This window comes from Spea bombifrons, chromosome 1 (assembly GCF_027358695.1).
Source record: "Spea bombifrons isolate aSpeBom1 chromosome 1, aSpeBom1.2.pri, whole genome shotgun sequence".
In the NCBI taxonomy this organism is placed as follows: Eukaryota; Metazoa; Chordata; class Amphibia; order Anura; family Pelobatidae; genus Spea; species Spea bombifrons.
Window position 1 is genome coordinate 124,900,660 of NC_071087.1, and position 16,386 is coordinate 124,917,045.

The 16,386-nt window shown below is 39.1% G+C and overlaps 2 protein-coding genes across 2 annotated transcripts; one reads left to right on the forward strand and one right to left on the reverse strand.

The window, feature by feature from the left end:
- Positions 1-2,599: 2,599 nt before the first annotated feature.
- SNRNP35 (small nuclear ribonucleoprotein U11/U12 subunit 35) lies at positions 2,600-9,809 on the reverse strand. The gene is made up of 2 exons (XM_053457438.1): positions 9,730-9,809; positions 2,600-3,593 (listed from the first exon to the last, which is right to left on the reverse strand). The coding sequence occupies exon 2, from the start codon at positions 3,588-3,590 to the stop codon at positions 2,790-2,792; it is 801 nt and encodes a 266-aa protein (XP_053313413.1). The 5' UTR covers positions 3,591-3,593; positions 9,730-9,809; the 3' UTR covers positions 2,600-2,789.
- A 130-nt stretch (positions 9,810-9,939) lies between these two features.
- RILPL2 (Rab interacting lysosomal protein like 2) lies at positions 9,940-15,482 on the forward strand. Its single transcript, XM_053457445.1, has 5 exons — positions 9,940-10,090; positions 10,908-11,222; positions 12,459-12,610; positions 14,665-14,778; positions 14,872-15,482. The coding sequence occupies exons 2-5, from the start codon at positions 10,917-10,919 to the stop codon at positions 14,900-14,902; spliced, it is 603 nt and encodes a 200-aa protein (XP_053313420.1). The 5' UTR covers positions 9,940-10,090; positions 10,908-10,916; the 3' UTR covers positions 14,903-15,482.
- The last annotated feature ends 904 nt before the right edge of the window (positions 15,483-16,386 follow it).

Consider the following 16,386-nt stretch of genomic DNA (forward strand, 5'->3'; position numbering starts at 1 on the left):
TTGGTAAAGAGCATTGCTGTGCTTGTCAACACATTGGCGACCAGATAATATCCCCGCTTCTCACTATGGGGTTCAATGGGTTTTGCTGCCAAATAGCAGAGAAACTCACAATTTTCTTTATAACAGTTTGAGTGATTAACTGTTTACTGGAAGCCTTTTTAAGCTACCCAATCCATGTAATAATGTTTGAGTTTTGGGGTGTTCAAAACATGGATTTAAAAACCAGTTACTTAACCACTAATCTTGCTTAGCATTCTCAGACATCCATGTCAACCTACAAAAATGGGGATTTGTTTGAAAAGTGGTCTGGTTACTATAGCAACCAAACCAATTGTCCAGTCAGCAGGACTTTTACATTGGTTGCTATGGTTATACAATTAGGTTATATCATTTTGAACCAGAGTAACTTTATATATATATATATATATATATATATATATATATATATATATATATATATATGTGTGTGTATAAAAATATACATATACATACAAAAATATACATATATACATAACCCCCACTGTTCGATAAACTACAATAAGAATTACGATTGGTGTAAAAAATGTATAAACTATAGCGTGGACATGACTCCTGCCAAGTCCCGCTATACCCATTGAGCCTGTTTGCGCTAATCACTGCACATACGGGGCAAAGAAGCAAATGCTTATCAGTTTGGTGGCAACATCTTAAGAAACCAAAACTGCAGCCAGATGTAATCAAGCAAATGAACCTATTTGAATAGTTGCATTATCAAGTTTAGCACCTAACACTACCCCTACAGTGATGCTGTCCTGTGTGCTTTGATGAAATCCTCACCTCTCTGTCACGGGTTAGTGTTTTGATCTGCATCACTTGAATTATAAGAGAGAAAGTTGAGGAATTACAAATTAAGCTAGGTGCATTTCAATATAGCAAGCCATTTAAACATATGCAAATATAGACAAACAAAACAGGATACTTCTTACACTCCACACACACTTTATATATATATATATATATATATATACACACACATACATACACACTTTAAAATCAAAATCCAGATTTCTATTTTGTCACTTGTATTATAATCTGCTTTTTAAAGAAGGTGGTTTCATATACATATTACAGACTATGCTGTATTGTTACAATTATTTATAAGGTTACGGGGTGGTGGTTTTGTAGTAACCCTATCTTTCAGATATGCAGAATCCCAAATCTTTAGGTGTGAATTCACATAATGAACCAATTAAGTTGTCTTCCTTTCCTATGCAGCTGTTTAGTAGACAAGCCATCAAATATTAGCTATATTTTAGTTGAGCGGAAGAATGTTAAGCAATATAAAAAGAGATAACTTTCCCAAACTTAAATTTAAAGGGGAAATACAGTACAAATGTTTGCTATGCAAAATATTTTTCATAACATTGTCAAATATGTATATTAAAAATGTCCATTCTGTGCCCTACCTTTTGGGAAGCACATTTATTTTTTATTTATTAGTAAACACAACAGGAATTTAAGAATGCAAACAAAAATCTAAACCCTACCCCCAACATATTGACCAACATTTTTAAATACCCTCAATTCTGTTACATTTTCAGAGCTAATATATTGCATAAGATAAGATATATATGAAATCACTAGAAAAATATTTTCTTTTTACAATGTGTTACACTCTAATTTACCAAAAGCAATGTCAAGATTGGTTAAAACCAACTATGATGGAGTAGGACTGAAAATTGTAGAAGTCAAAGGCTCTAGATCAGTAGAATTGTGGGGGCTTATCTATATAAAAGTGATTGTAGTGCAAAGTTTGGTGGTGTCTATGGTGAGAACACTACTTTTTAGCAAAGTCTATTTTTATACATAACCCCCAAAACATGTATACATCAACAGAAAATGCTCTTGTTCTGTGGCTGCATTCAATCCAGTTGTGAACATGTAGACTGTATGCTGGTGACCAGACCATCCCTTGGAAAATGTATACTGATGTAGAATCATTGTTCATAATGCATTTTTAATATTTAGCTCTGGTCTTAAAAGCCAGCTGGTCACCTTACACGTAGACTATGTTCTCTATACTGCACACAAAAATTAAAAGCGATTTGGCCGCACAGCTTATTTGTTCTTTGTGCCTGATGAAGCATGTAAATAATGTAGATATACAAGACCTGAGTGTCCTTTGATTTCCCATATGGGTTTTACAGTATTAACAGAATGGTTTGAGTATTAATACAGCTGGAATCTAAGATACCTGTGTTTTTGTCTTTTTCCCCCTCCCCCTACACATTGTTTTGTGAATGAACCACTGTTGTGTGCAGATACAGTCTGAAGTGAGGGGGGCATCAATGGCCAGGGTCTGGCTCTCCCAGTCAAACCCATCCGCCACATATGGAGGGCACTGCACATGTCCAGAAGTAGGCAGAAATGGAATGAAGGGAAGTTTTTAAACCAGTTCATCTCCAGCAAGCACTTTTCAACTCTTTAAGGGCTAGGATAAACCTGGCTTTGGCCGCAAGCTCACACAGCTCTACGTGTGCAGTTCACATTTCCCAAAGTAAAGGTATACTGGAGAGATGAACTTCCAGGGCCTAGATTAGATTAATCTTTTACAGAAAAGTCAGACATCCACTTTTTTTTGTTTTAATAAATAGCTGCATTACACATTCCTAATTTCACACAGGATAACCTTCAATGACAATTAAGATGGATAAGTAAGAGATGAGTTAACCTTACGTTAAGGTAATATAGTGATGCTAAACACAAATAATAATACTTATGAAAAATACAGTACAAGAAAAAAAAAGCCACTATCGATCTTCATCTCTGCTTTTTCTGTAATCTCTTTCTCTGCTTCGCTCTCGTTTACTATCTTTCTTTCTTCTATCTCTCTCATTTCTTCTTCTGTCTTCCTTGTAATGTGTATCTGCAGTCTGGTCTTTATCAACCCTGCTTTGTGATCTGTCTTTCTCTTGCCATCGTGCGTCTCTCCCTCTGTCCCTTTCATACTCTGTTTTCTTGAGTCTCCATTCCTGCATTCTTTCTATAGAACGAGATCTATATCTCTTTTCTCCACGCCCTTCCATATTATGATTTGCAAATGTTGGCAAATTGATGGGTTTGCGAAATGGACGGTCTCTGCCCCCAAACCGGAGTTGACCAGATTCCTTCTTGCCACCAAAGCCTCCCCCAAGCCTACGAGGAATCCATCCTTTCAAAATTCTCTCCAGTTCAAAGTCAACAAAGACGTCACGCTGATCAATCACCAACTTGTTGGCATCTCGGTGAGCTTTCATTATTGCATTTTCTTGTTTATACTCAATGAAGGCATAGCCCTTTGAAAATCCAGTTATAAAATCTCTAACCAACCGAAGCCTCTGGATGTCTCCATAACGAGAAAAAACCTCCCTTAATTTTTCCTCTGTGGTCTGTGGGCTTAATCTAGCAACAAACAGCGTCAGAAGGGGGTCCCCAACAACGCCTTTGTTTGGTACATAACGGGCCAGCATTGCCCGTTGTACAGCTCGATCGTGAGGCTCCTCATCTGTGCCATCAATACTTCCAGCTTTAAGAGGATCATATTGCTTGGCTATAGGACTCCAATCATTCATTTTCTAGAGGAAGATAAAAGAAATGTAAATACAATTATGCCATTATATAAATATATATACACTGTAATATATAAATATAGATACACTGTAAAATCTCAGGTATGATAAACATAATATACTGCTTTTCAAGTGTCCTGAAAAAGGGGTTATTATACCCTAGTAAAAAAATGTTGCCAGTTCAATTGAAGTCAGCGAGAGTCAATGTCAGTACCCTAAACTTGTCCTGCCTAAAGTGATTTGACAGCGATTACTGTTTTTTTAAAATGTTTACAATATTTTATTTTTAACAGCTTTTAACCTAAAATGATCGGATCTATAATTAATGGCTCTTTACGGCACTGATCATTAGCAAGCGACCCAATCTGGTGGGTGCATATTATACACTTTTTTTTTCTCCTACAAAAGTATAAAGTGCATAAAGTTCTAATTGAATATTTCACACTGGTGCGTATCATGCCTGAGATGTCACAGTAATTATATATATTAGTGTGTGTTTCTGTGTATGTATGCGCGTGTTAAATTGACATTACATTCAGAACTGACTGGTTTTATTCTCCACATGAGACAGACATGGTTTGATTTTTGCAGAATACACCAAAAAATGTGATTCTCACTTACACTGAAATGTTTAGGGGTCCTTAGTATCAATACACAGTTCTCTCGCTCATAAAGCAAGCTGCTGAAATGACATGGACACTGACTTGCAGGATTCTAAACGAGTCAGCATTCCTTAAAGGGGACGTTCAGTCATCAGATTAGCTATGTGCAGGGCCGGACTGGGACTGAAAAGCAGCCCTGGAAAAATTTGGAGACCAGCCCCATATAGTTTATCTCACGGTCGCGCTCTTTAACCACACGCACCCCTTATACATACCCGACTCACACTATTCACCATTCTTTTTATCTCATTATTTGTATTAAAATGCCAGAAAGCAAAAGTTTTAAAAGGCCCTAATAAATTAAATACATTACACATAATGGGATCAAAACATTTGCTACAGCGAACATTTTAGATGAAAAAGTTCAGTGGAACAAAACAGTGATCACATTATTCTTCACGATATTCTGGTAAGAAACTTTTGTTTCTTTATTAATTCATGTAGACTATTTTTTTCATATTTAATATAAGCTATGATTGAGACATGTTTGGTTTTTTTTCCTTTTATTTGCCAACCTACCCCCGAGTTATGCACATCTGCCCCCAGGCTTGCCACTCTGCCCCCCTGATATGCCTTCTAACCCCCTATATGCCACTCTGCCTCCAGAAATGCCTTATACCCCCTATATGCCACTCTGTCCCATGATATGCCTTTTAACCCCCTGTATGCCACTCTGCCATATAGGGGTCAAAAGGCATATCATGGGACAGAGCGGCATATAGGGGGTATAAGGCATTCCTGGAGGCAGAGTGGCAAAAAGGGGGTTAAAAGGCATATCATGGGGCACTCTGCCTCCAGAAAAGCCTTATGCCCTCCTATATGCCACTCTGCCTCCCCGATATGCTTTATACCCTCCTATATGCCACTCTGCCCCATGATATGCCTTTTAATCCCTTATATGCCACTCTGCCTCCCTGATATGCTTCAATCCTCCTATATGCCCCTCTGCCCCGTGATATGCCTTTTAACCCCCCTTTTGCCACTATACCTCCAGATATGCCTTTTGACCTCCTCTATGTCACTCTGCATCCAGAAATGCCTTATACCCCTATATGCCACTCTGTCTCATGATATGTCTTCTAACCTCCTATATGCCACTCTGCCATATAGGGGGTTAAAAGGCATATCATGGGACAGAGTGGCATATAGGGGGGTATAAGGCATTTCTGGAGGCAGAGTGGCATAAAGGGGGTTAAAAGGCATATCATGGGGCACTCTGCCTCCAGAAAAGCCTTATGCCCCCCTATATGCCACTCTGTCCCATGATATGCCTTTTAACCCCCATATGCCACTCTGCCTCCCTGATATGCCTCAACCCTCTTATATGCCCCTCTGCCCCGTGATATACCTTTAACCCCCTTTTTGCCACTATACCTCCAGATATGCCTTTTGACCTATGTGTCACTCTGCATCCAGAAATGCCTTATACCCCTATATGCCACTCTGTCCCATGATATGCCTTTTAACCCCCTATATGGCAGAGTGGCATATAGGGGGTTAGAAGGCATATCATGGGACAGAGTGGCATATATGGGTATAAGGCATTTCTGGAGGCAGAGTGGCATAAAGGGGGTTAAAAGGCATATCATGGGGCACTCTACCTCCAAAAAAGCCTTATGTTCCCCTATATGCCACTCTGTCCCATGATATGCCTTTTAACCCCCTATATGTCACTCTGCATCCAGAAATGCCTTATACCCATATATATACGCCACTCTGTCCCATGATATGCCTTTTAATCCCCTATATGTCACTCTGCATCCAGAAAGAGTGGCATATAGGGGGATACACTTACATACACACACATGCTGAAAACACATTAAAAAAAATATTTTGTACAAAAAAATACATTACTTTACTCACCTTCTACTTCTCTTCACTGACCTGACATCCGGTGCTGCAGCAGTCTGAGTGCGAGGGGGCGGAGCTTCCACCTCACGCTGCTCCCATCACTATGCAGCCATCGGACTGCTGGGAATGTACCGTAATCTGAACGGCCGGTGCGTGCTGATGCCCCCGGCCGGAGCTACTTTAACACTTTTTTTTTTTATTTATATGGTAAGCTGGATCGGCTCGCCATATAAAGTAAAAAAAAAAGTATTAAAGCAGAGCCGGCCGGCGGCATCAGCACGCACCGGCCGTTCAGATTACATTCCCAGCAATCTGATGGCTGCATAGTGATGGGAGCAGCGTGAGGGGTGAAAGGTCAGTGCGAGGGGGCGGAGCTTTCACCCCTCACGCTGCTCCCATCACTAGGCGGCCATCGCACACGGCTGCTGGGTGCCGATGCGGTCGGCCGGCGATACTGTAATACATTTTTAAAATTTAATATGGCAAGCCGGTCCAGCTTGCCATATTAAATTAAGAAAAAAGTATTATAGTAGCGCCGGCCGCATCAGCACCCAGCGGCCGCTCAGATTAGATTTCGGGCAGCCTGGGGGGCAATTGCCCCTGGTCCCAGCCCGCCCCTGGTCCCAGCCCACGGACCTTCCGGCCCACCGGGAAATTTCCCGGTATCCCGGTGGGCCAGTCCGGCCCTGGCTATGTGATCCCTTTAAATATTCGTGGGGTCCCCCTTGCAAATACATGCGTGGAAAGAGCTCCGAGTGATTATAAACTCGAACCACATCACACATTGCTGCGCTATACAACTATTGCGAATTGTGAATACTTGAACTCAAATATATCGCGTCTTTATCACCCTGCGAGAAGAGCTTATTAACCCTTGCGTAACACACAGTGGGGTTCGTGAGAGAAAGTTAAATTTATGAAACTAAACATGAACGTATGCGATACCGTATGGTTTAACCCCTTCCGTACCGGGACGTACCTGGTACTTCCTGGTTAACAGTCACCGGTAGACCGGGACGTACCAGGTACGTCTCCTCCAAAAAACGCCCCCACATCACCACAATCGCGGTGATCGTGGAGGCGCTGCTGCTGCCGTCTGCCCAGGACTCCTGGGCAGACAGCACAGCCTGTCTAGGCCCGCCCCCAAGCCTACGATCACTCCCACGGAGTGATTTTGAAGGCAGAAACAGCGATTGCAGAAAAATCTGCAATCGCGGTTTCAGCTGCCACAGGCAGCTTCAGGGAAGGGGGGGGGTGTTGAATGGGTCCCCACACAAGTGTGGGGACCTGATCCAACACCCCCCTGCTGCCTGATCGCTCCATGAGAGCGTCAGTGCAGCGTTAACCCCTTCAATGCCGCGATCGCGGCATTCAATGCCGCGATCGCGGCATTGAAGGGGTTAATTGCCGTTTTGTAGGGGGCTCTGCTGCTGGTGGTCTGCCTGGAAGCCCAGGCAGACCAGCAACAGCAAAAACGACCCCCCAGAAGTCCTCTGATCAGTCCTGTAGGACTGATCAGAGAGACTCCTCCCCTACAATCTCCAGTCTATTGGAGATTGTGTCCCAGCTGCCAGAGGCAGCTTCAGGGACAGGGAGACAGGGTTCTTTGGTCTCCACATGAGTGTGGAGACCAGCCCCCCCACCCCCTCCCTTGCTCAGTTAACCCCTACCCCCCCTCTTCCTCAATTAACCCCTTCAATGCTGCGATTGTGTATGACCCCCCATCGCAGCATTGCAGGGGCTAATATTAGTCCCCACAAGCTTGTGGGGACTAAATATCAGTCAATGCTGTGCTTCAATGGAGCATCAGCATTGAAAGAGTTAAAAAAAATGAAAAAATAATAATAATAAAGAAAAATAAAAAAAATAAAAAAATAAATAAATAAATAATAAAATAATAATAATAAAAAAAAATAACAGCACTGACCTGAAAGTCCAGGGTGCTTCCAGGTCAAATGCTGGGCTGGGCTGATCAGATCGCTCCTGGCCAATAGGAGTGATCGGATCATTATGGCAGCCCATGGATGACCCTGCTCTACAAAGAGAGAGGGGTCATCTAGGTTAATTATGAAAAAACACAAATTATTAATAAATAAAAAAATCATAATTATTACCTGATCACTTGTCGGTGACATTTTAAGTCGCTGATTATTGATCGGTCTCCCTGATTGATGTCAGCGGCCTAAACCTGTCACTTACAAGTAATCTGATAAAAAAAATATTTTAAAAAATGTAAATGCACATGTTCCAGTTTTGCCCTCATAGCTTCCTCAAAAAATGCATGAACCATGCATGTGAGGCCTTGTTGGAATCAGGGGATCTTGGTGAACAAAATGTGGTGTTTTCTTCCACTGTTGCACGTATGCTGTGCAAGAAATTCAGTGCAACATTGAAATGTATGCGTTAAAAATGCAATCAAATAATTTCCCTGTGAAGTTTGGCAGACATCAGTGAAGAAATGGCTGGCTGAAAACTGTCAAAACTACCCTAGTTGAACACCTTGACTTGTCTACTGTTCGTAAATATATACTTTTATGGGGTAATTTACAGTGGGGGGCTTCCAAAATGTCCCAAATGGGATATGGGCTCAGCAAACCAATTTCTGAAAATTCCAAATTTGAAAAGGAAAATGCGCATGTTCCAGTTTTGCCCTCATAGCTTCCTCAAAAAATGCATGAACCATGCATGTGAGGCCTTGTTGGAACCGGGGGATGTTGGTGAACACAATTTGGTGTTTTGTTCTGCAGTTGCACATATTCTATACAAAATATAATATAAAATCTAAAGCAACATTGCAACAAATGCAAAAAAAACAAAAAATATAAAAATACCTCAAAATTTGGCAGCAATTGGCGATAAAATCCCTGTTTGAAAAGTGTCAAAATGACCCTAGTTGTACACCTTGACTTATCTACTGTTCATAAACATATAATTTTGGGGGGATAATCAGTATCTGTGACAACTATTGCAGTTATTAGACTACCATGCCAAATTTGAAAAAAATTACATTTCAAAAACGTGATGCATGCCTTGCAATATTTGCCCTATACTGGTCAAAATAGATAAAAATCCTGGCCATGTTGGGTGGTTTCCAAATCAGGACAACTTAATGAATATATTTGGGATAATTTTTTCCCATTGGTTCAATGTGTGTACAATTTGTATGTATACAAAACTGTAAAAAAATGCTTTTTTTTCATTTTTTCCCCACTTTTTCCAGTTTATTTCAAACAAAACAATGTACTACCCAGCTTAATATGGTTTCAAATGAAAGCCCTACTTGTGCTGAAAAAAACAATATATGATTTGTGTGGGTGCACCAATTGATAAGAGAAAAATTACAGTTGAAGAAAGACATGGCAAAAACACAAAAACGGCTCTGGTCCTTTAGCGACACGTTAGTATCAAAATCCCGGTCCTGAAGGGGTTAAAAGTCCATTAAGCCCACCATACGGTGTTTTTATTTAAAAAAAAAAAAAAAAAAAAAAAAAAAAGGAAAAATACGGGGAAAACACAACGGTTTCCCACAGAGCACCGTAAGCCTCCAGTTTACTGCTATGGATACAAAAAAAAACCCTGTGGTAATAAATACAAAACTTAACAATTGTGTTTTCATTTTTTTTACTTACAACTTCAAAAACCGAGCGCCCGCAACAAGAAACCCGCGTCCAGCGTAACCCAAATTATACCTCAGGAACCGTGATGATGCAGAAGCACACGCCCCTGATAAATTGGACAAATCAGAAAGCAACGACCACTGCAAGCGACGTTCCTACTGGCTGCGTCAGAACGAGGCTTGGAACGCACGACATGGGTTGGTGTCGATTTCTGATTGGAAAGACTCGGTAGAGTCATGGAAGCAGAATGTGCACTGCCGTTTCCAAGGCAACCGCCTCTTAAGTGTTGGGGCTGGACGTTATTTGAAACTACTTTACAGGGAGGAAGTGACCAACTTGGCGACAACAGCGAGGTCTCTTCTGTGCGTTAAAGGTGGGAAAAATCTTCATTTAATGCATTGTAACAATTTGCACTTCATCTTACTGTACTAGAATGTTATGGTTAGCATATATGAACCATGCATTTATGTTGGTGGTTAGTGATTTCATACACTTTGATTAAGTTCATATAATATAGATGGTCTAGTTCGCTGCAGTTGGCCGAGCGTGATGGGAGTTGGGCTAAACTGAACGACAATAATGACCTGCAATGTCATTTATGATAAGACTGGAAAAAAAGAGTGCTGGGTGCCATCTACTGAAGGAGGGACATTCCACTTGTTGCGATCACGAGATACAATAATAGCTATCACGTGATTGTTAAATGCCAGACGGCGTCATTATCAGTAATGTCATGTGGATCTTGTTCTTTCTTTTGGCACTCAAACAGAGCTTAATCTCTGTGGAATTTGTCACTTGTAGCCAGGATCGCACCCTTGGCCAGTATTAATGGCTAAAAGAAAATCCCTCCTGACCCCTATGGGTGATATGTTTAAATACCATGTGGACCCCCAACTGGACCTGCTTGGGAGGAGCCAAGAAAACCTGACCAGGAGGGAATTTAATTTTCATCCCAAATGATGAAACCGGGGACCGCTTTGTGCACTGTGGCTTGGGTCAATTAGCACAGGACACTGTGTTTCCAGAAGAAACTATAAACTATAATACCGGTATATAGGTCTAGTCAAACACTGAGCTTTCATGTTTCTGCTGGTGAAGTACTAACAATAAAGAGCAACCAACCCACGTATAAGGGAGCAGGTTTCAAAATAATATTTTGTGTTAACATCGGTTTTATTGTATTTTTGAAGGTTTGTTTTATGGAGATGGAATCAGAGGATCTCGGGCCTGAGATGGCTTTAGACAAGGACCCCCAAAAATTGACAGTAGAAGATGTTTATGACATTTCACATGTAATTGGCCAGGATCTACTGAAAATAAATAAAGAAGGTCACAGGGTGTCAGAACTTGTATCAAGTCTTCAATTTAAGATTGTTCGTGTTTTGGAAGTACTGGAAGTTTTGGTGAACCAGTCAAGTCTTACAGTCGAAGAGCTAAAGATGGAGAAGGACAACCTGAAAGCTGAAGTGGAAAGGCTGATGAGAGACCGTAATGAAACAGATACGGTAATATAACAAGAAATGCTGCCGTTTTTTGCAGATAATGTAAAAAAAGTTGTTTTAGGCTGAGAATATGTGCTTATATATATATATATATATATCTATATATATATATACGGTATATATATATATCTATATATATATATACGGTATATATATATATATATATATATATATATACGGTATATATATATATACACAGTATATATATATATACACACGGTGTATATATATATATATATCTATATATATCTATATATATATATATATATATATATATATATATATATATCTTCCCAACTTTTCTAAGTTTGGAACCCATTTAACAGCATGGCTGGTAGAGTTCTAACTATGTAATGAATCACAATGGTTAAAATGCAATTTCAAAGCACAACTTTCCTAAAACAGATATAGCATAATAGTTATCTGTTTTGCTTTCTCATAATGACCCATGTTTATAATAAGAAATTCTGGCACTAATGGTGCAGCCATCATTATGGAAAATACTGAAAGGATCCTGATGGTTGCCCAACATTTTGCAATTTGCACTTAAAATGCTTCTTTTAAGTATGTCCCATTATGTCTGGACTGGAAGACATTTAAGACCTCACTTATAAACTGCAGACTTTCAATGGGATTTCTTTGTTTAAAGAGAATAAATATATTTGCTCTATTAATTAAAGTAAGCGTGGTCGGGAGACTTTGTGGTTGCGCTTTCAACTCCCTCACTTCAATATTCATCGTTAAGGGCCAACATTGGCAGGTTGCTACAGCTAGAAGGACTGATCTTACCCTGACTGAAGCATAACTCAATGTGTGAGAGGAAGAAATATCACTGATTTAACTATACAGGGTCTGCCAAGCACTTCTTGCAGCCGAAGGTCACTGGTGTGGATGTTCATAATGTATAGTCAAGCATATGAAACCACAGCTTTCCCTTTAGTGACTAAACCCAATTTTGAACTGGTATATGGTAAACCGGAGTGGTGAGTTATGGAGAGTTATTTTCTGGTGGTGCTATTTTAAGATTTCCCTTTTCTCTATTAATACAGTAAATGTCTCTATGTGCATAGTTCACAGGGTTCTGGGATATTCTACTCTATGGGCACAGTCTGAAGGCCCGTGGCTTGCTCTTTTTCTTCCACTTTTACTTTGTATTGTAAGATTTAACTTACAAACGTCTGAAATGTATCTGTAATACCCTTTTTGAAAGCTAAAACATACATCTTCCTTCATTTACAGTCAAGCTTAGGACCAGATAAAATGGTTATAGACCTCACCGACCCAAACCGCCCCCGGTTCACGCTGCAGGAGCTGAGAGATGTTCTTCAAGAACGAAACAAGTTAAAAGTTCAGCTATTGGTTGCACAAGATGAGCTGCAATGCTACAAAAGGTAATCACAAAGTCAGCAATTATCAAATGTATACATATAAACGGTATGTAACCCATGTGTTGCGCTGGGCAGTGCCTTAGGCGAAGGTCCAATCCGCTTGGTGGACTATATTTAGATGTTCACCTTAAGGGCCATTCATGGTGAGTGAGTGTTGGTCTGATGACCTGCCTGTTATGTTGGTGGAACTTGTTTTTCTGATCACTGCAGGCCTGTCAGTGACATAGCATACTGTATGTGTGGAGAATTTGTCAAACCCTCTAGATATTGGAAGCACATGCCTAAAACATGAAAGGGGGTGCGAGAACATGGAAGAGAAAATAATATTTTAGTGACCTAAATGTATATGTCACTAATGACATCTAGATTGCTTGGAAAATTAATACATGCCAACTAGAAAAGATTACAACAGCAAATGTATAGCAGTATAAACTACCAGTATAAGGTGTAATGAGCATGTATTGCAATCTATTGATGAATAGTGTTGTCCATGCTAAGCCCTAATAATTAATGTAAACTAAAAGGGCAGCAATGCAGTTAAATAATGTAAAATAAAACTTAAAGGGACACTCCAGTGATAGTATGCGATCTAATACATATGATACTGATTGATTCCTTTATGTTTTTGTGTATCCCCCTGGCAAATACACAAGGGGATTCTGCAGAACCTTAGTATATGCATTTCTACCCATGTCAGACAACAGGCTTTGTGCTGCAGCTTCTCCTAAAGATAAGTCATTGGATTAGATTTTTTTTAAACACTGTAGCATCTGTGATTTTATTTTCTCCGAAAATTCAATTACAAAAAAAAGCGTTTTAGAAGCTTTTGCTGTTTCCGTGGCAACATTATCAGCAACCACTTTTGTCGCACAATTAAGTGTTCCCGGCAAAGATTGTACATTATATATTTTTTCAGGCAAAGGGTTTTGCATGCAGCAGTACTAAGTGATAATTACGCAGAGTAGGTGGAATAACCTTTTAATATAAATAAAAAAAACACCAGTTTCTTACCAATATTTTTGACATGTTTTAACCTGATGATAAGCTACACTCACTGCAGTAAAAGTATGCTTAGAACAATTGTCTAAAACAGTAACAGTCTGCATGACATCCAGTAAAACAGATCAATTCTGTCATCTGTACCTTTTTGTTATTTTATAAGGTGGTCATGATTCCATTAACCCCTAAAGGACCAGGCTGTTTTTTGCTTTTTGTACCCTTTGGGACTGAGGCTGTTTTAACACTTTTGCAATTTTCTCCTCACTCATTTAGTGAACCCACACAAATTATATGTTGTTTTTTTCAGGACGAGAAGGGCTTTCTTCATATACCATTATTTTCATCGTATCATATAATTTCGTATAAACAAAATAATAAAATATGATGAAAAGTTGATGCCGATCCCTGTGTTGCTGAATGCCTTGACATCGAGACATTACAGCAACACCATTTAAGTGAGGAAAGTGCCAGGCACGTTATTGGTCCTTACCTGACAGTTTGTGTCCGATGTGCCTGGGCCTTGAAGAGTTAATAAGGGATGGATTTGTGATGAAAATCGGTTCTGGAACTTTAAGGCTAGGGGACAATAAATGATGTGTAATTTTTGTTGCAATAAATGTCTGATCTCCTAACCTGGAAGCCACAATATCTTTGATTGACCTTCCCTACTCAAACATGACACTAAGCTGTGGTTCCACCATATACTTAAATTAGTCATTCGGGTTGGTGGCCAACACAGAGACGTTGTATTGTTTACCATGGGCAGTATGGTAAGGAGTCACTGTGTTAGACTGTCTGGTAGACTGGGCTAGCACAATTTTCGACATGCATATTAGTTTATCTATTAGCGTATAGAAAAGGCCGCTATCGTTTGAGAACTTATCTACGATGTGATACTAGTGTCATGCTATATATATATATATATATATATATATACATATACATATACATACATACATACATACATATATACATATACATACATATATACATATACATGTGTTTGTGGTGGTATCTGTAACGACTAAAGAACTCGTAATCCCATTTTGCTTTTCTAGTGGTATTGCTCCCCCAACAGAGGACCAAATCATAACATTAGAACAGGAATCGGTAATAACAACCTCTCCACGAGTAAATGAAAGGAGCAAAAGGAAGTCTTCCGTCAAACAGCTGTGAGTATATCCACTGCCTACATGTCTACTGAAGTCCAATTCCCCATGGCTAAAATAAAGAACTCATTTCTATGTTTTTTTTCTCCCCAATAGGTTTTCATTTAAACAAGAGAAGGAAACATAACATACTTGTTGCGGCTTTTTTATTATTATTATTAATGTATATGGACTTTTAAAGTATGCTATTGGAAGGTCACACTTTTATCCATGGATATATGGATGTATGGATGTATAAATATATCAGGTGTCACATATGTCACTCACCTACCACAATCATGTGGTAAACAAGATGTGGAAATAAAGTATGTAGAAGATTGCATTTTTAATGAAAAACTATATAAACCTGCCCTGGTACTGAATATCCCTGAAATAATTGCTTTTTTTATTGGAACAGATCAAGCTTGGGCACTGGGCAGTAGTAAGCATTGTACATACCCAAGGGTATACACAGTTAATCATACACATTATATATTGAAAATAATTGCTTATTGAATATTTTTTTATTCAACTGATTTAAACATGGAGGTGTTTTGCTGAACAGTATTGGTGAAAAACCCACTTTTATAGAAATATAGATCAATTTAATACATTGTAAGTCAAATTGCTCTCCAAAGCATTATCTGTACCTTGCAATGACAATAGTATATATTCTGCATGAAAAAATATCCTAGACAAATCATATAATAAAAATCTGAAAATTTCAAGGGACTTTGATTTTCTTACTATACTACAGGGAAAGGTTAGCCTTATCACCGTATCAAACAAATCTGCCTTTTACTGAATGAACATGTTTAAAAAAGAAAAAACCTTAAAAAGGAGAACTTCAGAGAGTAAACCCAATGATTACATCATGCTCTGCATCACGTCACACAACTAGTACCACGTTTTAATCTCCAAAAGGAATCCAGGTTTATAAACCCTTTAAGGACGGGGCCATTTTGGTTTCTTTTTGTACCCTTTGTGTATCCCCCCCCCACGCTTTTTATGACCTCATTTGAAACATCTTTTACTCACCTACAAAAGCTAATGGGGAAAAAAAAACTGCTAAATAGATTGTAATATTTGTTCTGAGTTTAGAAATACGCAATGTTTTTGGGCCTTTTTTGCAAGCTATAGGACAGTAAGTACAAGTAGCGGTTTGCTACATCAATAACTTTTTTAAAATCTTGTAATCCTGCTTCTATGTCCTGTTCGGGACATCTTTAAAGCCGGTCGATTAAATTTTTCCCCATTAAACCATATATTTATGAAAAGTAATTACTTCTCCATTTATTAATAAAGTTAAGGTACAGGGTACATGTACTTTGCGTAGGTACAACATAAGCTGGTACAGCGAAACACGCAACATACAATATCACATGAGGAGTCCCTGAGAAGTACAGAACCATGGGTTTGCTATGATGAGCTCATCGTCTGATAGTCACATAGGTAAAGCTGTCAAAAGTCTTATTATTTAAACATAAGAGCCCAAGCTGTAACAACCGGAGTACATATAAAAGAAACTAGTCATAATATATTTTTGAAACATAGACACCCCAGGTTGTTTCAAATGGTTGTATCTTAACAGTTTTCATGCACTAATTTTACCACCAGCATTTGCCCAGGTTT

Excerpts from the sequence above, each read along its gene's own strand:
- SNRNP35 (XM_053457438.1), bottom strand. The coding sequence starts at position 3,590 with ATGAATGATTGGAGTCCTATAGCCAAGCAATATGATCCTCTTAAAGCT.
- RILPL2 (XM_053457445.1), top strand. The coding sequence starts at position 10,917 with ATGGAGATGGAATCAGAGGATCTCGGGCCTGAGATGGCTTTAGACAAG. Across the intron at positions 12,611-14,664 it reads GAGCTGCAATGCTACAAAAG|TGGTATTGCTCCCCCAACAG; the intron begins GTAATCACAAAG and ends TTGCTTTTCTAG. Across the intron at positions 14,779-14,871 it reads AAGTCTTCCGTCAAACAGCT|GTTTTCATTTAAACAAGAGA; the intron begins GTGAGTATATCC and ends TCTCCCCAATAG.